Source organism: Mobula hypostoma, chromosome 20, assembly GCF_963921235.1.
Source record: "Mobula hypostoma chromosome 20, sMobHyp1.1, whole genome shotgun sequence".
Classification (NCBI taxonomy): Eukaryota; Metazoa; Chordata; class Chondrichthyes; order Myliobatiformes; family Myliobatidae; genus Mobula; species Mobula hypostoma.
This window is the reverse complement of record NC_086116.1, coordinates 63,709,365-63,732,328: the sequence shown is the minus strand read 5'-3', so window position 1 is coordinate 63,732,328 and position 22,964 is coordinate 63,709,365. Positions and strand designations below refer to the sequence as shown.

The 22,964-nt window shown below is 43.2% G+C and overlaps 1 protein-coding gene across 7 annotated transcripts in view; it reads right to left on the bottom strand.

Annotated features, from left to right (window-relative positions):
* The window catches only part of LOC134359578 (interleukin-15 receptor subunit alpha-like), a 165,658-nt gene that overhangs the window by 12,062 nt on the left and 130,632 nt on the right, over positions 1–22,964 (bottom strand). For all 7 annotated transcript variants that reach the window (XM_063073074.1, XM_063073073.1, XM_063073071.1 and 4 more), the window contains 2 exons: positions 14,534–14,581; positions 9,359–9,437 (listed from right to left, as the gene is read on the bottom strand). In XM_063073074.1, coding sequence (XP_062929144.1) covers positions 9,359–9,437; positions 14,534–14,581 — 127 coding nt within the window. The remainder of the gene's footprint in view (positions 1–9,358; positions 9,438–14,533; positions 14,582–22,964) is intronic.

Below are 22,964 nucleotides of genomic sequence, written 5' to 3'. Positions count from 1 at the left end.
TGGAAATGGACAATGGGGGAGCTGCGTGGCTTCAGTTCGTAGCACGGAATAGGCCTTGAGCTGCGCTGTCGGCTGCTTGCAAACACCCAGGGTGAGGTGTTGGAGTCGGGCGCTCCACCAGAGTGCTAAAAGTAGTGTGGTGTGGTATCCATGTTGGAGTCGATGATGCTCTCCAGTGTTCACTTGGCAGAGGGCAAACTGTACTGAGTTTGATTGAAGACTACTGCAACATTCATGCACTCGGGGACTTGGATTATATATTTTTGTGAATGGCTATTTTACTGCTCTCTCGTATGTGCTACATGTGCCCTGTGCTGCGTATGACCGCTGGTACTGAGCCTTGCACCTTGGTCTCAGAGTCACGTTGTTTGGTTTGACTGTATTCATGGGAATTCACAACAATTACATTTGAAATTGAACGTGAACTACCAGCAATCAAAAATGAAGAAGTTAATTTACATTCCTTTTACACACCTCCTCTCACACTGCACAGCTCCATAATGCATATACACTATGAATTACTGTCTAACTCCCTTCTGGTGATTTTCCTTCCTCTTGTAAATGAAGCCTTAACCTTCATGTCAACACATGCAATTCAACAACACACCAGAAGAGATAATATATAGCAAGTTAGGTAGAAAACTGAAAAGCAGGACCTCCAGGGTAGTAATCCCTGGATTGCTGTCCGTGCCACATGTCGGTGAGGGTACGAATAGGAAAATTTGGCAGATGAATTTGTGGCTGAGGAATTGGTGCAGGGGGCAGGATTTCAGACTTCTGGATCATTGGGATATCTTCTGGGGAAGGTGTGACCTGTTCAAAAAGGACGTTTTACACTTGAACCCAAGGGGGATCAATACCCTTGTGGGCAGATTTGGTAGAGCTGATGGGGAAGGTTTAAACTAATTTGGCAGGGGTAGAGAGGGCTGAGGGTGGGGCAGTTGGTATACAACTAGATGCAGTGTGCTGTGAGGAGGGACAGGCAGATGATAGGAAAAAAATGCAGTCAATGAGATGAGTTGAAGTGCAACATGCAGGCAAAATCAAAAAGTGTGATGAATACAGGACTTAAGGTGTTATATTAGAATGCACACAGTTTACGGAATCTTGTGGTGCAGTTAGAAATTGGCAGGTACGCCGTGGGCATTACCAAGTCAAGGCTGAAAGAAGATCATACGTGGGAGCTTAACGTCCAAGGGTACACATCGTATCAAAAGGATAGGCAGAGGAGATGGGGTGACTCTGTTGGTAAAAAATGGAATCAGATCTTTAGAAAGAGGTGACATAGGATCGGAAGATGTAGAATCTTTGTGGATAGAGTTAAGAAACTGCAAGGATAAAAAGACCCTGATGGGAGTTATATAGAGGCCTCTGGGTAGTGCAAGGATGTGGGATACAAATTGCACAAGGATATAGAGAAGGCATGTAAAAAGGGCAATGTTACAATAGTGATGGGGGGGGTTTTAATAAGCAAGTAATTTGGGAAAATTAGGTCGGTGCTAGATCCCAAGAGAAGGAGTTTGTAGAATGGCTATCAGCAGCTTGTAGCTGAGCCCATGAGGGGAATGGCAATTCTGAACTGGGCGTTGTGTAATAAGCCATATTTGATTAGGGAGCTTAAGGTAAATCAGGGGTTCCCAGCCCTTTTTATGCCACTGACCAATACCATTAAGCAAGGGGTCTGTGGGCCCCGGATTGGGAACCTCTGACTGGTAAAGGAACCTTTAAGGAAGCAGTGATCACACTGTGATAGAATTCACCTTGCAGTTTCAGAGGGAGAAGATAAAGCCTGTTGTTTCAGTGTTACAGTGGAAGAAAGGGAATTAAAGAGGCATGAGAGGTAAACTGGCTAAAGTTGATTGGAAGGATACACTAGGTGAGAGTGGATATCAGCCTGCTAGAAAATGATGCTGGAGAGGTAGAAATGGGGGATTAAAAACTTAATAAGTATTTTGTGTCAGTCTTCACTGTGCAAGACACTAACAGTACACCAGAAATTTAAGAGTCAGGGGGCAGAAGTGACTGTAGTTGCTTCAACAAGGAGAAGGTACTTGGGAAGCTGAAACGTCTAAAAGTTAGATGAGTCACCTGGACCACATGGACTACACCCCAGGGTTCTGGAAGAGGTAACTGAAGAGATTATGCAAACATTAAAAATGATCTTTCAAGAATTACGAGATTCTGGAATGGTTCCAGAAGACTGGAAAATTGCAAATGTCACTCCACTCTTTAAGATGGTGGCTGGGGCAGAAGAAAGGAAATTACAGGTCTATTAGCTTGACTTTGGTGGTTGGGACGATATTGGAGTCGATTATTAAGGATAAGGTTTTGGGGTACTTGGAGGCAACGGTAAAGTAGGACGTAGTCAGCATGATTTCCTTAAAGGGATATCTTACCTGGCAAATCTGTTGGAATACTTTGAGGAGATATCAAGCAGAGTATACAAAGGAAAGTCTGTAGATGTTGCTTACTTGGATTTTCAGAAGGCCTTTCACAAGGCATAACAAGATAAGAGCCCATGACATTACAGGAAAGGCCCCAGCATGGATCGAAGTTTGGCTGACTGACAGGAAGCAAAGATGGGAAATAAAGGGGGCTTTTTCTGGTTGGCTGCCAGTGACTAATGGTGATCCACAAGGGTCGGTGTTGGGACTGCTTCTTTTCACGTTATATGTCAATGATTTGGATGATGGTATTGAAGGCTTTGAGACCAAATTTGCAGATGATACAAAAATAGGTAGAGGGGTAGGTAGGGTAGAAGAAGCGGGCAGCCTGCAGAAGGAGAATGGGAAAGAAGTGGCAGGATGGAATATAGAGTAAGGTAAGGATGTGTATGATAATGCACTTTGGTAGAAGGAATAAAAGCACTAACTATTTTCTAAATGGGGAGAAAATTCAAAAAAAAAATCAGAGGGCAAAGGGACTTGACAGTCCTTGTGCAGTAAGACCATAAGACCATAACACAAAGGAGCAGAAGTCGGCCATTCGGCCCATCGAGTCTGCTCCACCATTTTATTATGAGTGAGCTGATCTATTCTCCCATTTGGTCCCACTCATCCACCTTCTCGCCATAACCTTTGATCCCTGGCTACTCAGATACCTATCAATCTCTGCCTTAAATACACCCAATGACTTGGCCTCCACTGCCGCCCGTGGCAACAAATTCTATAGATTCACCACCCTCCAGCTAAAAAAATTTCTTCGCATCTCTGCTGTGATTGGACGCCCTTCAATCCTTAAGTCATGCCCTCTCGTACTAGACTCCCCCACCATGGGAAACAATTTTGCTACACCCACTCTGTCTATGCCTTTCAACATTTGAAATGTTTCTATGAGGTCCCCCCTCATTCTTCTAAACTCCAAGGAATACAGTCCATGAGCGGACGAAAGTCCCTCAAATGTTAACCCTCTCATTCCCGGTATCATTCTAGTGAATCTTCTTTGAACCCTGTCCAACGTCAGCACATCCTTTCTTAAATAAGGAGCCCAAAACTGCCCACAGTACTCCAAGTGAGGTCTTACCAGTGCCTTATACAGCCTCAACATCACATCCCTGCTCCTATACTCTATTCCTCTAGAAATGAATGCTAACATTGCATTAACCTTCTTCACCACCGACTCAACCTGGAGGTTAACCTTGAGGGTATCCTGCACGAGAACTCCCAGGTCCCGTTGCATCTCGGAACTTTGAATTCTCTCGCCATTTAAATAATAGTCTTCCCGTTTATTTCTTCTGCCAAAGTCCATAACCATACACTTTCCAACATTGTATTTCATTTGCCACTTCTTTGCCCATTCTCCCAATCTATCCAAGTCTATCTGCAGACTCTCCGTTTCCTCAGCACTACCGGCCCCTCCACCTATCTTCATATCATCAGCAAACTTAGCCACAAAGCCATCTATTCCATAATCCAAATCGTTGATGTACAATGTAAAAAGAAGCGGCCCCAACACGGACCCCTGTGGAACACCACTGGTAACCGGCAGCCAACCAGAATAGGATCCCTTTATTCCCACTCTCTGTTTCCTGCCAATCAGCCAATGCTCTATCCACGTATGTAACTTTCCCGTAATTCCATGGGCTCTTATCTTATTAAGTAGCCTCATGTGTGAAGGCAAAGGCAAAGGCCTCTTGGCAAAGGTCTTCTGAAAATCCAAATATACAACATCCACTGCATCTCCCTTGTCTAGCCTACTGGTAATTTCCTCAAAAAATTGTAATAGGTTTGTCAGGCAGGATTTTCCTTTAAAGAATCCATGCTGAGTTCTGCCTATCTTGTCATATGCCTCCAGGAATTCCGTAACCTCATCCTTGACAATTGACTCCAACAACTTCCCAACCACCAATGTCAAGCTAACAGGTCTATAATTTCCTTTTTGCTTCCTTGCCCCCTTCTTAAATAGTGGAGTGACATGTCCAATCTTCCAGTCCTCCGGAACCATGTCAGAATGTATTGACTTCTGAAAGATCATTGCTAATGCCTCCGCAATCTCCACAGCTACTTCCTTTAGAACACGAGGGTGCATTCCATCTGGTCCAGGAGAGTTCCCTACCTTTAGACTATTCAGCTTCCTGAGTACTCTCTCTGTCGTAATTGTGACTGCGCAAACTTCTCTTCCCTGCCACCCTTGAGTGTCCGGTATACTGCTGATCTCTTCCTCAGTGAAGACTGATGCAAAATACTCGTTCAGCTCCTCTGCCAGCTCCTTATCTCCCATTACAATTTCTCCAGCATCATTTTCTATCGGTCCTATAATGTACTTTCACCTGTCTTTTACACTTTATATACTTGAAAAAGCTCTTAGTATCCTCTTTGATATTATGTGCTAGCTTCCTTTCATAGTTCATCTTTTCCCTCTTAATGACTTCTTAGTTTCCTTTTGTAAGCTTTTAAAAAATTCCCAATCCTCTGTCTTCCCACTAATTTTATACTCCTTAAAAGTTAACTTGCAGGTTGAGTCAGTAGTGAGGAAAGAAATGGAATAGAAACATAGAAACCTACAGCTCAATACAGGCCCTACGGCCCACAGAGCTGTGCCAAACATGTCCTTACCTTAGAAATTACCTAGGGTTACCCATAGCCCTCTATTTTTCTAAGCTCTATGTACCTGTCCAGGAGTCTCTTAAAATACCTTATCGTACCCGCCTCCACCACTGTCGCCGGCAGCCCATTCCACGCACTCACCACTCTCTGTGTAAAAAACTTACCCCTGACATCTCCCCTGTACCTACTTCCAAGCACCTTAAAGCTGTGCCCTCTTGTGCTATCCATTACAGCCCTGGGAAAAAGCCACTGACTATCCACACGATCAATGCCTCTCATCATCTTATACACCTCTATTAGGTCAACTCTTATCTTCTGTCGCTCCAAGGAGAAAAGGCCGAGTTCAAGCAACCTATTCTCATAAGGCATGCTCCCCAATCCAGGCAACATCCTTGTAAATCTCCTCTGCACCCTTTCTATGGCTTCCACATCCTTCCTGAGACCCTTCGTCAGGAGGGTCTCGGCCTGAAACGTCGACTGCACCTCCTCCTATAGATGCTGCTTGGCCTGCCGCGTTCACCAGCAACTTTGATGTATGTCACTTCACACTTATCTGGGTTGAGCTCCATCTGCCACATCTCAGCCTAGTTTTGCATCCTGTCAATGTCCCGCTGTAACCTCTGACAGCCCTCCACACTATCCACAACACCCGCAATCTTTGTGTCATCAGCAAATTTACTAATCCGTCCCTCCACTTCCTTATCCAAGTCATTTATAAAAATCACGAAGAGTAGGGGTCCCAGAACAGATCACTGAAGCACACCACTGGTTACCAACCTCCATGCAGAATATGACCCAACCACTCTTAACCTTCTGTGAGCAAGCCAATTCTGGATCCACAAAGCAATGTCCCCTTGGATCCCATGCCCTCTTACTTTCTCAATAAGCCTTGCATCGGGTACTTTATCAAATGCCTTGCTGAAATCCATATACACTATATCTACTGTTCTACCTTTATCAATGTGTTTAGTCACATGCTCAAAAAAATTCAATCAGGCTTGTAAGGCACGACCAGCCTTTGACAGAGCCATGCTGACTAGTCCTAATCATATGCCTCTTCAAATGTTCATAAAACCTGTCTCTCAGGATCTTTTCCATTAACTTACCAACCACTGAAGTAAGACTCACAGGTCTATAATTTCCTGGGCTATCTCTACTCCCTTTCTTGAATAAGGGAACAACATCCGCAACCCTCTAATCCTCTGGAACCTCTCCCATCCCCATTGCTGATGCAAAGATCATCGCCAGAAGCTCACCAATCTCCCCTCTCGCCTCCTACAGTAGCCTGGGTTACATCTCATCTGGTCCCTGTGACTTATCCAACTTGATGCTTTCCAAAAGCTCCAGCATGTCCTCTTTGTTCTACATGTTCAAGCTTTCCAGTCCACTGTAAGTCATCCCTGCAGTCGCCAAGATCCTTTTCTGTAGTGAATACTGAAGCAAAATATTCATTAAGTACCTCTGCTATCTCCTCCAGTTCCATACACACTTTTTCACTGTCACACTTGATTGGTCCTATTCTCTCACATCTTATCCTCTTGCTCTTCACATACTTGTAGAATGGTTTAGGGTTTTCCTTAATCCTGTCCGCCAAGGCGTTCTCATGGCCCCTTCTGGCTCTCCTAATTTCTTTCTTAAGCTCCTTTCTGCTAGCCTTATATGCTAGTCCAATGTTAGCATTCATTTCAAGAGGACTGTAAGAGCAAGAATGTAATGCTGAGGCTTTATAAGGCGCTGGCGAAGCTTCACTTGCAGTATTGTGAGCAGTTTTGGGCCCTTTATTTAAGAAAGGATATGCTGTAATTGGACAAGATTCAAAGGAGGTTCATGAGAATGATTCTGAGAATGGAAGGGTTAGGCCTGTACCCTCTGGGGTTTAAAAGAATGAGGGGAGGATCTCATTGAAACCTATTGAATATTGAATAGCCTCAATAGAGCGGACATTGAGAGGATGTTTTCTATAGTGAGTGAGTCTAAGACCAGAGGGCATGGCCTCAGAATAGAGGGACGCCCATTTAGAACAGAGATGAGGAGTAATTTCTTTAGCCAGAGAGTGGTGAATTTGTGGAATTTATTGCCACAGACAGCTGTGTGGGCTAAGTCAGTTTAAAGCGAAGCTGACAGGTGCTTGATTAATTAAGATATCAAAATTTACATGGAGAAGTCAGAGGAATGTAGTTGAGAGGGATAATTAATCAGCCATGATGGAATGGCACAGCAGGGTCAATGGGACAAGTGGCCTAATTCTGCTCCTCTCTCTTATGGTCTAAAGTGAGGCAACATCTATGGATAGAAATAAACAGTCAATGTTTTGGGTTGAGAGCCCTTCATCAAGTCTGGAAAAGAAAGGAGCAGAAGCCAGAATAAGAAGGTGTGGGTGAAGAGGAGAAGTACCTATTGAGTCCTCCCTCACTAGGGAAGATTTCTGTGGCCGAGAACATGACCTCCAGGAGAATGAAGGCTTAATGCTGTATCACACTGGACAACAAAGATTTTGCTTCCTGAATACCTTTAGATGTATCTTATGATTTTTAGGCTACCGATCATGAAAATCACCATGAAATTTCCCTATCACGCACCATTTTTTGAAATCACTTATGTTTATTATTTCAATTCATAATTCAAGTCAATTAAAATATTGCCTACAATGTAAGCTGGAAAGTTTCCTATCTTGTCCAGGCATGCTTGGGCATGCTTAGGTGGCATGGCTGCTGCATGGAAGGACAGGTTTTAGTAATAATTATTGGGTTCAGGACTGTAAGGAAGAAATTTGCGATCACCAGGCACAAAAATTTCTATGAAGGTTTTGATATTTGAAACAGATGCTTCCCCGAATAACTGATGCCAAGATTAAGGAATGCATTTTTGTTGGTCCACAAATCAAACAGGTCATCAACAACAGGCAATTTGAAGAATTTCTAGTAGGACTGGAGAAAATCAAATTGAAGGCATTCAAGGAAGTTGTTGAAATTTTTCTCAGCATCTACAGAGCACCAAACTACATGCAGCTGGTTGAAAGAAGCTTCAAGCATATAAAACCATGAAATGCAACACGTCACTAAAGATTCATTTTTTGCATTCCCATTTAGACTTCTTCCCTGCAAATCTTGGTGTTGTTAGTGACGAGCATGGTGAAAGGTTTCACCAGGACATTGCGGTCATGGAGAAAATATACCAGGGCAACTGGAATCCATCAATGCTGGCGAATTATTGTTGGACACTTAAGCGAGAAGCCTCAGACACTCAGTACAAATGAAAATCATTAACAAAATGTTTTTAACTTAGTTGAACTATTGCAAAGCATCAGCACCACTATGCAATTAAACACATTATATTCAATAAAAGTTAATTTGTTGTTTCTCCAAATTCCTATGTGATACAAGTAGTCCGAAATTATATTTGTGTTCATCTCAAGCAGTCCATCATAAACAAAAAAAAATCTGAGGAAACAACACTTTTGAAAAAATTAGTTGTCCAGTGAATCCATGTAGTCATAGGGGAAACATGCAAACTCCACACAGATAGCATTGGAAGTCAAGATGGAACCTAAGTCTCTGCCTCTGCAATGCAGTGGCTCTACATGTGCTCCCACCCTGGCATCACAACTTTTCACAAAGTTTACCGCAGACATTGCCCCTCAGAAGCAATTCACCCCCTTCCCAAAGATAATTAGTAGTGGCCAGTAAATATTGGCTTTGCCATTAAGGCCCACATTAGGGAGGGGTTTCCAGTGCTATAAAGCAGTTAGTACCATTGATTGGAAGAGCAGGGTTCAAATTCCACGGCTGCCTGTAAGGAGTTTGTACGGCTGTCCCAGAGTCCATGTGCATTTCCTCCCATATTTTCCAAAAGGAAATAGGAGTTGGTGTTAGTGTGATGTGGGCATGCTACGTAGGCACCGCAAGCTTGGCAACACTTGCAGACTGCTCCCTGAACACCTTCGGGCTCTGTTGGTCATTGACACAATAACAGCGCTTTTCACTGTAAATTTTGATGTTTTCACATACATGTCACAAATAAAACTAATCTTTAAATCTACACAAGAAGAACTGAGACACAAATCATCCATAATCTAACAATGATAGAGCAGACATCTTTCCTCAGTTTGCTCTGGGCCATAGCTGATATAAATTGGTCATACCTGAAGTGGGGGTGGGAGTGAAATCCAATGTCTCCCAGTCACTGCTGAATGGGACAGTTCCCCACTCAGGCCCAGAGCAAAACTGACCACAGTTGTAGACAAGAATTCAGTGCTGCAGCTTGGTATTATTGGCATAGTTGCAACAAGAAACTAAAATTAAACTAATACTCACATTCTGTTTTTGCAAACCAACGGCCAAACGAAGAACAGAATAACCAGGAAAATGACAAACAAGCTGCCTGTGCTGGTCCCTTGGATTGAAAGGAAAAGAAATCAGTGATTACAAATCGGAAAGCATTCAGGAATCATAGTAGTGCGATCAGTCGAACCGAGTACCAAGTTCTGGTGCAGTGTGGGCAAGAGTAAGTCGTCGCTGTGGTAAGTTGTTGGGTCTTTTGATTGAATGATTGATACTGGCAATGATCATACCACAGAATTCTACTTGTATAGGGGTAGTGATTAACTGCAGTTCAGGAATTATGAAGTTTGGCAGAAATATCAACAGTTATTAAAAGCAAATGGGCTAACTGTTTAGGTTCACTTGGATGTGAAAATAAAGTTTTGGGCTATTACTGAATACTCAAGAAACACTGCTACAATATAAGACTGCACAGTGTCAAGCTTTGCAGTGAAAGATCAGAGTCATAGAGGGATACAACATGGAAGCAGGCCTTTTGGTCCATCAAGACCACACTGACCCATACGGTGAACAACCAAAAGACCCAATCACTAACCACAGCCACCACTTACTCTTGCCCAGAACACACCAGAATATATGGATCCCACATCAGCCTCCACAACCACCTGAGGACACACCAATAGACAACCCACTAGGAGAACATCATACTCGGTTCAAGTGATCACACCCCCACTACTACTCATTTTTACATAAATCCAACCATAACTATTGTACTCCCTACCTTCCATCAATTTACCCTAGTTTCTACCACCCAAGCACAAACTAGGGGCAACTTACAGTGACTAATTGAACTGCCAACCCAGATAATTTTGGGGATGTAGAAGGAAACTGGAACTGATTGAGACTAATATGGTCACAGTGAGTCATTTATAATAAATTTGATGAAGGGTCTCAGCCTGAAATGGCAATGTTTACTCTTTTCCATAGATACTGTCTGTTCTGCTCAGTTCCTCCAGGAACCTTTTATGTGTGTTGCTTGGATTTCCAGCATCTGCAGATTTTCTCTTGCTTGTGGATGGCTCATAGAAACATAGAAACATAGAAAATAGGTGCAGGAGTAGGCCATTCGGCCCTTCGAGCCTGCACCGCCATTTATTATGATCATGGCTGATCATACAACTCAGAACCCTGCCCCAGCCTTCCCTCCATACCCCCTGATCCCCGTAGCCACAAGGGCCATATCTAACTCCCTCTTATATATAGCCAATGAACTGGCCTCAACTGTTTCCTGTGGCAGAGAATTCCATAGATTCACCACTCTCTGTGTGAAGAAGTTTTTCCTAATCTCGATCCTAAAAGGCTTCCCCTTTATCCTCAAACTGTGACCCCTTGTTCTGGACTTCCCCAACATCAGGAACAATCTTCCTGCATCTAGCCTGTCCAATCCCTTTAGAATTTTATACGTTTCAATCAGATCCCCCCTCAATCTTCTAAATTCCAACGAGTACAAGCCCAGTTCATCCAGTCTTTCTTCATATGAAAGTCCTGCCATCCCAGGAATCAATCTGGTGAACCTTCTTTGTACTCCCTCTATGGCAAGGATGTCTTTCCTCAGATTAGGGGACCAAAACTGCACACAATACTCCAGGTGTGGTCTCACCAAGGCCCTGTACAACTGCAGTAGTACCTCCCTGCTCCTGTACTCGAATCCTCTCGCTATAAATGCCAGCATACCATTCGCCTTTTTCACTGCCTGCTGTACCTGCATGCCCACTTTCAATGACTGGTGTATAATGACACCCAGGTCTCGTTGCACCTCCCCTTTTCCTAATCGGCCACCATTCAGATAATAATCTGTTTTCCTATTTTTGCCACCAAAGTGGGTAACTTCACATTTATCCACATTAAATTGCATCTGCCATGAATTTGCCCACTCACCCAACCTATCCAAGTCACTCTGCATCCTCTTAGCATCCTCCTCACAGCTAACACTGCCACCCAGCTTCGTGTCATCCGCAAACTTGGAGATGCTGCATTTAATTCCCTCATCCAAGTCATTAATAAATATTGTAAACAACTGGGGTCCCAGCACTGAGCCTTGCGGTACCCCACTAGTCACCGCCTGCCATTCTGAAAAGGTCCCGTTTATTCCCACTCTTTGCTTCCTGTCTGCTAACCAATTCTCCATCCACATCAATACCTTACCCCCAATACAGTGTGCTTTAAGTCTGCACACTAATCTCCTGTGTGGGACCTTGTCAAAAGCCTTTTGAAAAACCAAATATACCACATCCACTGGTTCTCCCCTATCCACTCTACTAGTTACATCCTCAAAAAATTCTATGAGATTCGTCAGACATGATTTTCCTTTCACAAATCCATGCTGACTTTGTCCGATCATTTCACCGCTTTCCAAATGTGCTGTTATCACATCTTTGATAACTGACTCCAGCAGTTTCCCCACCACCGACATTAGGCTAACCGGTCTATAATTCCCCGGTTTCTCTCTCCCTCCTTTTTTAAAAAGTGGGGTTATATTAGCCGCCCTCCAATCCTCAGGAACTAGTCCAGAATCTAATGAGTTTTGAAAAATTATCACTAATGCATCCACTATTTCTTAGGCTACTTCCTTAAGCACTCTAGGATGCAGACCATCTGGCCCTGGGGATTTATCTGCCTTCAATCCCTTCAATTTACCTAACACCACTTCCCTACTAACATGTATTTCGCTCAGTTCCTCCATCTCACTGGACCCTCTGTCCCCTACTATTTCTGGAAGATTATTTATGTCCTCCTTAGTGAAGACAGAACCAAAATAATTATTCAATTGGTCTGCCATGTCCTTGCTCCCCATAATCAATTCACCTGTTTCTGTCTGTAGGGGACCTACATTTGTCTTTACCAGTCTTTTCCTTTTTACATATCTATAAAAGCTTTTACAGTCCGTTTTTATGTTCCCTGCCAGTTTTCTCTCATAATCTTTTTTCCCCTTCCTAATTAAGCCCTTTGTCCTCCTCTGCTGAACTCTGAATTTCTCCCAGTCCTCAGGTGAGCCACTTTCTCTGGCTAATTTGTATGCTTCTTCTTTGGAATTGATACTATCCCTAATTTCTCTTGTCAGCCACGGGTGCACTACCTTCCTTGATTTATTCTTTTGCCAAACTGGGATGAACAATTATTGTAGTTCATCCATGCAACCTTTAAATGCTTGCCATTGCATATCCACCGTCAATCCTTTAAGTGTCATTTGCCAGTCAATCTTAGCTAATTCACGTCTCATACCTTCAAAGTTACCCCTCTTTAAGTTCAGAACCTTTGTTTCTGAATTAACTATGTCACTCTCCATCTTAATGAAGAATTCCACCATATTATGGTCGCTCTTACCCGAGGGGCCTCTCACGACAAGATTGCTAATTAATCCTTCCTCATTGCTCAAAACCCAGTCCAGAATAGCCTGCTCTCTAGTTGGTTCCTCGACATGTTGGTTCAAAAAACCATCCCGCATACATTCCAAGAAATCATCTTCCTCAGCACCTTTACCAATTTGGTTCACCCAATCTACATGTAGATTGAAGTCACCCATTATAACTGCTGTTCCTTTATTGCACACATTTCTAATTTCCTGTTTAATACCATCTCCGACCTCACTACTACTGTTAGGTGGCCTGTACACAACTACCACCAGCGTCTTCTGCCTCTTAGTGTTACGCAGCTCTACCCATATCGATTCCACATCTTCCTGGCTTATGTCCTTCCTTTCTATTGCGTTAATCTCTTCTTTAACCAGCAACGCCACCCCACCTCCCCTTCCTTCATGTCTATCCCTCCTGAATATTGAATATCCCTGAACGTTGAGCTCCCATCCTTGGTCACCCTGGAGCCATGTCTCTGTGATCCCAACTATATCATAATCATTAATAACAATGCTCTTTGACATGACTGTTGCATTTTCAACATACCTTTAATGAAAAATGTCATAGGGCATGTTATGTGGCCGCCAGCAATGATATTTTTAGGTGTTAAGGGAATCAGGACTTTTAGGCTTAATGCCAGAAAGTGGCATAGAGTTGTACAGTACAGAAACAGGTCCTTCAGCCCAATTTGTCCACGCCGACTATGTTGCCCAGTAAGCTAGTCCCATCTGCTCACATTTGGCCCATGGGCCTCTAAATCTCTCCTATCTATGTACAAGCTAGCCCACCTCAACAATATTGCTGGCAGCTCGTTCCAAGTACGCACCACCCTTTGAGAGAAAAAGCTGCCCCTAATGTCCATTTTAAACCGTTCTCCTCCTGTATTAGGCTCCCCCCATCCTGGGAATAAAAATGTGTGCTTTCACCCTGCCAATGCCTCCCACTTCAATCTCCGATATTCCTAGTCTCTCCAGCCTCTCCTTGTAACTCAAGTCCCCAAGTCCAGGCAAAATCCTGGTTAATCTTTTCTGTACTCTTCTTAGTTTAATAACATCTCCTCTATGATAGGGTGATCAAAGTTAGACACAATACTCCAACTGTGGCACTGAGGTAAAAGATTAGCTCTGATCTTATTGACTGAGATCAAAATGGGTTCAGTGGGCTACCCCTGCTTCTATGTCTTATGTTCTAGATGGTAAGAAAAGCAATTCTTAACCCTCGTTTCCCGTTGAGATTTGGTTCCAGTCGCTTTGTGGAGTTGAGTGCCATGAAAGTAGTACTGAAGCAAGTATGTCAAGTAGTAATAATTCAGAATAACTATAGATTTTGTCTCCATAAAATGTAAATATTTGGAGTGCATTACACAAATCCTTTCTGTTATTGATCCACTTTGTTTCTTTTTAATACCGAAAGGAGAATAAAAGGTTTCTACCCAATATCCTAAATTGGTGACTACTGTTTAAAATTAATTCACAGAATGTGGGTGTCATTAACATGAGCCACATTTATTACCCTGAGTAACCCATTTCAGAGGGAATGTTGTGGGCCAAGAGTTGCCATCAAATCTGCTTCTATATCCTAAACCAAACAGATTTTAATCAATGTTAGTTTGTAATTCCAGATTTATTCAGTTCACAAAATTAAACTATCCCCAAGCCCTGAACATGGATGTGAACTTGCATATTTTCGATCATTACTCCCAATCTCTTGGCCAGCAACACAGTTCCTGTGTTACCCACCAATGCAGATACTTCCTTGTTTTTTACTTTCCAAAGTCCATTTTCTTGCTCCTTACCGATGACTAATCCAATGTTTTTTCCAGCAGTCACTGTTTGATTGATGCCTGCAGGAAATAAAAATAAACTATTATTGTTCACTTATTACTGATCTTGGGTGTCTACTGAAATCTCAACATTACACTGAGGGCAAATGGGAGGATTCAACTTAAAATCCCCAGTAGCTCAATACATTGCACACAGCCTGTGCTTAGTATTCACTGAGTCATGTGAGTTAGGAAGAATTGAGGAAGAAATTGCAATGTCTTTTCAAAATTAGGGATGTTTATGGCCGGACTGAAGACCATTTGATCCATTTTATCTGTCCTTGTCAATTGCGAGCTATCCAGCCTAATAGCACTTTGTAAATCTGCCAGAACCTAGTAGGCTGCCTCACTTCATGTCCTTATCCAAGTACTCTGCATAGGGAGGAAACAGTTCTGGCCCCACCTTTCTTTTGGTGGTGAGCTCCACACCTCCCAGCCCCCACCCCACAATGCAGAATTGGTGAAAATATTCATGGAACACAACTCCAGTCCTTTGTCTTAAATCTCTGTTCCCTGTTTGATGACTTGTCTACATTGAGATCATTCCTTTCCAGTTTGCAGTATCTAGGTCACTCAATTTTATACACCTCAGTTAACCTCTCTGCCCTGGTGAAAATAATCCCATTTTTACACAAGGCTAAAACCGCAGCATCTATAACACACTCACATCCTTCCTATAGTACAGTGACCAGACCTGCACATATGAGGAAACCGAGAAATGGAAATGTCTGCCTGCTTTAGATTGCAGATGACTGATGTGGAGAGGGAAGGGGTGGAAAATCCAATGACCTGTTGACAGGATGGAACGACGGCTTAGTCTTGGATGCCTCCTACAGTTTATTAACCCAGGGCTTATGAATTCTCAAATCAAAATGGATACTTTGGCAAGGTTATTAATTGCTGGTTATTAACTTTGACATCCTCAGCTAGGAATGCAGAAGGTTGAACATCAAAACATACAGAAGTATACATCAAAGTAAAGGCCTAACATTCATACAGCTCTTATTATTTCCACTTTCCACCAAAGAAGTGAAACTTTAGCTCTCGGTTCATAAAAGAAATGGGAGTCTGTTTCAATTGCCAATGGCCAGGACCAAATACTCACTGGTAGGTAACAGAAAGACTGAATTCTCTACAAACTTATTTTCCCACGTAAGCTGTTTGCAACTACCTATGAGGTACCTAGGTTGAAATAACACTCCACAGTCTAAGAAACACACTAAAGTAAACAGGCTCTGCCCTGTTGCCTGTTCACCAGTGGTGACAACACCTGGGCACCCCCTCCACCACCTCACCTCTCATTTCAAAGGTGTAGAAGATGGCCATTCCATTAGAGTCCACCAGGGAAAATCTGGTCATTGCTGGGACTAAAACAAATGTGGAACAAATGTCAAAGTTCACAGGTTTGAGGACACCAGATTGGTTTGAGAGAATTTTCAGTCATCCAGAGCAGTCATCTAAATTAGATTAGATTAGATTAGATTCAACTTTATTGTCATAGTGCCAAGTACGGATACAAAGCCAATGAAATGCTGTTAGCATCTGACCAGAAATGCAAAGAATAGTGTTATTTACAAAATAACTGCGAAGATAAAGTAAGTGCTACAGCACACAAATATAAAAGTACTGAGACAGTACAATATAGGTGCAATACTGTTTAGCGCTGTGATGTGAGGTTCAGCAGGGTCACAGCCTCAGGGAAGAAGCTCTTCCTGTGCCTGCTGGAGCGGGAGCAGAGGCTCCTGTAGGGCCTACCGGATGGGAGGAGAGTAAAAAGTCGATGGTTAGGGTGAGATGCATCCTTGATAATGCTTTTCGCCCTGCCCAGGCAGCGGTTATAGTAGATGTTCTCAATGGTGGGCAATTGGGTGCCGATAATCCGCTGGCCATTTTCACCACAAGCTGAAGCGATTTGCGGTCCGATACGGGACAATTGCCATACGACACTGAGATGCAGTTGGTGAGTATGCTCTCAATGGTACAGCGGTAAAAGTCCGTCAGTATCCTGGGACCAAGGTGAGCTTTCTTGATGCTCCACAGGAAATAAATCAGGATGGAGGAGTTCAGGGACCAGGTGAGATCCTCGGAAATGTGGACACCAAGGAATTTGAAGCTTGATACACACTCCACTACAGCTCTGTTGATGTAGGTGGGGATGTGAGTGTGGCTCCTAGCATGCCTGAAGTCCACAATGATCTCCTTGGTCTTCTGGGTGTTAAAGGCCAGGTTGTTGTCAGCACTCCTCGTCCCTGTAGGCCGTTTCGTCATCCCTTCTGATCAGGCCAACCGTGGTGTCGTCTGCGAACTTGATTATGGAGTTAGAACCATGTACAGGAATGCAGTCATAGGTGAAAAGGAGTCACCATGCCCCTCTCTCAGTTTTAGGGCCCATCTAAAGAACTGGGGTCCGTACTAGGAGCTATGTGAAAATAAAGGGAAATTAGGGTACCAGCCTTGAGAGGCAAACAGGAATGGTTGCTCTGGTTTCCTGCATAGCGTGATTTGGTCTAAAGACAACTGATATTTAGAGTGTAGCATGTAAAACACAGCAGCACAGCACAGATTTCCAGATGTCTGTCTCCTTAGCTGAGGCTGGCTGCTAGCATGCTGACACTGACAACGTGCTTTGACGTCTAGAGTTTTGCTTTTGCATTGATGTCTATTATGCATTTTTAAAACCTTTTTAGTTTATAGGTTCTTCTTCTGCTTCTTTCTTCACTTTGGGATGAGGGTAATCAAGTAATATTTTGCTAAATGAAACATTATGTTCAGGTCCCCCTTGGCTGTACTATTGCAAAACTGAGACCAGCCATGGCGCCTGACTTTCAGATACAGTGCATTCACTGTTCTGGTCAATATTTATCTCTGAATCAACATTTACAAATCAAATTAAATGAGCTTTGTTGAAATTTGCTGTTGCATCTTTATTACAATAATGACCGCATTTTGAGAAGTTTCACTGGACGTGCAGAGCTCTGGAACATTCTTAAAGGAACTTGAAAGCAATGTGTGAAAACTTGTCTTTCTTGTTAACTTGTACATTGCCAGCCTTTAACACTGTTCTTCTCTGATGCATGGTCTAACGGCACCAATGACATGCCAGCAGTTCTTTGTGTGTGATCCTTGTGTGATCCTTGATGCTAAATGAAAACAGAGGATTAGTGGTACTGCTGGCTCTAGGGGCCCACAGTCATTGAACACTACAACACAGAGACAGGCCCCTTGGCCAGTCTAGTCTGTGCTGAACTGTTACTCTACCCAGTCCCATCAACCAGCACCCAGACCAGAGCTCTCCATACCCCTCCCAGCCACGTACTTATCCAAACTTGTCTTCAATGATGAAATCGAACTGCATCCACTGCTTCCACTGGCAGTTCATTCCTCACTCTCACTACCAGCTGAGTGATGAAATTCCCCATCACGATCCCCTTAAATGTTTCACCTTTTACTCTCAACCCATGCTTCACTCACCTCAATGGAAAAAATGCCTGCATGCATTTACCCTATCTGTATTCCTCATAATTCTGTATACATCTATTGAATGTCCCCTCAATTTCCTATACTCCAGTGAATAAAGTCCTAATCTATTCAACCTCTAGTTCAAATTTTTCAAGTATAATTGTCATTCAACCATAGAGAAATACTCATGAATACAGCTAAACAAAACAGCATTACCCTGGAGCCAAAGTGCGACATACAGTACCATCAGCCACACACAGCACAATACACATATAGCACGTATAAGACAGATACATCAACAGACAGCTACTTTATTGATCCCAAAGGAAATCACAGTGTCACAGCAGCATTACAAGCGCACAGATATACAAATATTAGAAAAGAAATAAGAAAGAATAAAAAATAAGTTAGCTCAAACAGTCAACAAGAGGGGGTCATCACTCCCCAACTATAGTTGACTCATTATAGAACCTAATGGGCAAGGGTAAGAATGACCTCATATAGCACTCTTTGGAACAGCGCAGTTGTCTTAGTCTATTACTAAAATTGCTCCTCTGTTCATCCAAGGTGGCATGCAGAGGGTGAGAACCATTGTCCAGAATTGCAAATTTTCCATAGAGTCCTTTGTTCTACCATAGCCTCCAGTGTGTCCCATTTGATTCCTATAACAGGGTCAGTCTTTCTAATCAGTTTATTGAGTCTGTTGACATCACCCGTGTTGATGCCATTGCCCCAGCACACCACCACATAGAAGATTGCACTGGCGACAACGGACTGGTAGAATATGTGAAGGAGAGGCCTGCATACTCCAAAGGACCTCAGTCTCTTCAGGAAATAGAGGTGACTTTGGCCCTTCTTGTACACAGCCTCTGTGTGGGTGCTCCACTCAAGTCTGTCATCCAGGTGCACCCCTCGTGGTACTTGTAGGTCCTCACCACATCCAGGTCTTCATCATCAATAGTAACAGGGAGCAGTACAGGCTAAATCTTCCTGAAGTCTGTAACCCTCAGGCTCGGCCAGCACGCATTCGTCTAGGGGAAGACAACCTCTGGTCCCGCCAAACTGAGAAATCTTGTTTGTGTGGATGCTGCGTGATAGAAAACATAGAAACATAGAAGATAGGTGCAGGAGTAGGCCATTCGGCCCTTCGAGCCTGCACCGCCATTTATTATGATCATGGCTGATCATCCAACTCAGAACCCTGCACCAGCCTTCCCTCCATACCCTCTGATGTGTTGCCCGGTTACAAATCCGCACTGCAAAATATCTGACAGTACACCATATGCAATTAAATGATTGAACTTTATAAATCTTAATCTGAATATAGGGTTAGTAAAGAAAATAAAAAGAAAAAGGACCCATTTTAAGGGAAAAGTCAAAAGTGCACGTTGGAGCTCACAAATACAGCCATTCATCAACCATCCACCTCCTCCGAGCGTCGCCGACCTTTGGACCCTCGCTCCAATTGCATCCATTCGCTGGCCTACCAGCTCTCTCCACACGTGTCTTCCTTCTTTCTCTCTCACCGACAAAAGACCGCAAAAATCTCTCTTCCAGACTCACAAGAAAGAACAAAATTTCTCTTATTGAATAGCCCACACATTCCAAAGCCCTGTTATCTCCAGTCTTAACCCAAACATTGCTGCTACAGAGAAACCATTGCATTAGCAGTAAAACATTACAGGGAGGCCCCAAACCGGAAAAATAAGCAGACAAGTGTGTTGTAAATTGCAGAAGAATAGTGGATAGAGCAAAAGGAATGCCTGCGATGTGAAGTAAGCCAAAGCTGTCAAAGTCACATGACACAGAGCATCACAAATTGAAACAAATCCATATCCGTGGAATAGTTCAGTGCTGATTGTACTGGCATGTCTAGACAAAAGATGAACCAACTAGAAAGCAAGCTATTCTAGACTGGGTTTTGAGCAATGAGGAAGGGTTAATTAGCAATCTTGTCGTGAGGGGCCCCTTGGGTAAGAGTGACCATAATATGGTGCAATTCTTCATTAAGATGGAGAGTGACATAGTTAATTCAGAAACAAAGGTTCTGAACTTAAAGAAGGGTAACTTTGAAGGTATGAGATGTGAACTAGCTAAGACAGACTGGCAAATGACACTTAAAGGGTTGACGGTGGATATGCAATGGCAAGCATTTACAGATCGCATGGATGAACTACAACAATTGTTCATCCCAGTTTGGCAAAAGAATAAATCAGAGAAGGTAGTGCACCCGTGGCTGACAAGGGAAATTAGGGATAGTATCAATTCCAAAGAAGAAGCATACAAATTAGCCAGAAAAAGTGGCTCACCTGAGGACTGGGAGAAATTCAGAGTTCAGCAGAGGAGGACAAAGGGCTTAATTAGGAAGGGGAAAAAAGATTATGAGAGAAAACTGGCAGGGAACATAAAAACTGACTGTAAAAGCTTTTATAGATATGTGAAAAGAAAAAGATTGGTTAAGACAAATGTAGGTCCCCTACAGACAGAAACAGGTGAATTGATTATGGGGAGCAAGGACATGGCAGACCAATTGAATAACTACTTTGGTTCTGTCTTCACTAAGGAGGACATAAATAATCATCCAGAAATAGTAGGGGACAGAGGGTCCAGTGAGATGGAGGAACTGAGGGAAATACATGTTAGTAGGGAAGTGGTGTTAGGTAAATTGAAGGGATTAAAGACAGATAAATCCCCAGGGCCAGATGGTCTGCATCCCAGAGTGCTTAAAGAAGTAGCCCAAGAAATAGTGGATGCATTAGTGATAATTTTTCAAAACTCGTTAGATTCTGGACTAGTTCCTGAGGATTGGAGGGTGGCTAATGTAACCCCACTTCTTAAAAAAGGAGGGAGAGAGAAACCGGGGAATTACAGACCGGTTAGCCTAACATCGGTGGTGGGGAAACTGCTAGAGTCAGTTATCAAAGATGTGATAACAGCACATTTGGAAAGTGGTGAAATCATCGGACAAAGTCAGCATGGATTTGTGAAAGGAAAATCATGTCTGACGAATCTCATAGAATTTTTTGAGGATGTAACTAGTAGAGTGGATAGGGGAGAACCAGTGGATGTGGTATATTTGGATTTTCAAAAGGCTTTTGACAAGGTCCCACACAGGAGATTAGTGTGCAAACTTAAAGCACACGCTATTGGGGGTAAGGTATTGATGTGGATAGAGAATTGGTTGGCAGACGGAAGCAAAGAGTGGGAATAAACGGGACCTTTTCAGAATGGCAGGCAGTGACTAGTGGGGTACCGCAAGGCTCAGTGCTGGGATCCCAGTTGTTTACAATATATATTAATGACTTGGATGAGGGAATTAAATGCAGCATCTCCAAATTTGCGGATGACACGAAGCTGGGTGGCAGTGTTAGCTGTGAGGAGGATGCAGGGTGACTTGGATAGGTTAGGTGAGTGGGCAAATTCATGGCAGATGCAATTTAATGTGGATAAATGTGAAGTTATCCACTTTGGTGGCAAAAACAGGAAAACAGATTATTATCTGAATGGTGGCCGATTAGGAAAAGGGGAGGTGCAATGAGACCTGGGTGTCATTATACACCAGTCATTGAAAGTGGGCATGCAGGTACAGCAGGCGGTGAAAAAGGCGAATGGTATGCTGGCATTTATAGCAAGAGGATTTGAGTACAGGAGCAGGGAGGTACTACTGCAGTTGTACAAGGCCCTGGTGAGACCATACCTGGAGTATTGTGTGCAGTTTTGGTCCCCTAATCTGAGGAAAGACATCCTTGCCATAGAAGGAGTACAAAGAAGGTTCACCAGATCGATTCCTGGGATGGCAGGACTTTCATACGATGAAAGACTGGATGAACTAGGCTTATACTCGTTGGAATTTAGAAGATTGAGGGGGGATCTGATTGAAGCGTATAAAATCCTAAAGGGATTGGACAGGAAGATTGTTCCCGATGTTGGGGAAGTCCAGAACGAGGGGTCACAGTTTGAGGATAAAGGGGAAGCCTTTTAGGACCGACATTAGGAAAAACTTCTTCACACAGAGAGTGGTGAATCTGTGGAATTCTCTGCCATAGGAAACAGTTGAGGCCAGTTCATTGGCTATATTTAAGAGGGAGTTAGATATGGTCCTTGTGGCTAAAGGGATCGGGGGTATGGAGGGAAGGCTGGTGCAGGGTTCTGAGTTGGATGATCATACTGAATGGCGGTGCAGGCTCGAAGGACCGAATGGCCTACTCCTGCACCTATTTTCTATGTATCTATGTTTCTATGAAGCACTGCTCCCCAAAAATATGCTGGACATCTCAAGAACAATGCAGAGGCTAAAGATAGAGCTTTCAGAGTGGGGAGGGGGCAGAGAATTGAAGTAACAGGCGACTGGAAGGTCAGAATCACACTTTCAGACTGAATGGACGTGTTCTGAGAAATGGTTACCTTTCAGACTGTATGGAAGTGTTCTAAGAAATGGCTATCTTACGGACTGAATGGAAGTGTTCTGAGAAAAGGTTACCCAACCTGCATCTGGGTTCCCCAACACAGAGGTAACCACATTGTGAGTACTAAATGTAATGCACATTTTTGTAATGTTATCATTCGCAGCACAGGCCAGCAATCAAAATGTTCAATGAAAGCCCCAATTATGGATGGTGATATAATGTGTATCTTCCATAAGCTTTTCTTCAACCTCCACCTCCTTTATGCAATGCCTTTAGTGAAGTAAAACATCCCAAGCTACATCTCAGGATCAACATCAAGTTTTCCCTCATGTTCCCCTTAAACTTTTCACCTTTCACCCTTAACCCATAACAGTTGTAGTTGTCTACAACAGTTGTAGGGTCTACAACCCCTAGTTGTAGTCCCACCCAACCTCAGTGGAAAAAGCCTGGTTGCATTTATACCCTTTGAAATTTTGTATAACTCTATTGAATCTCCCCCATCCTTCAACATTCCAAGGAATAAAGTCAACCCTGGCGAT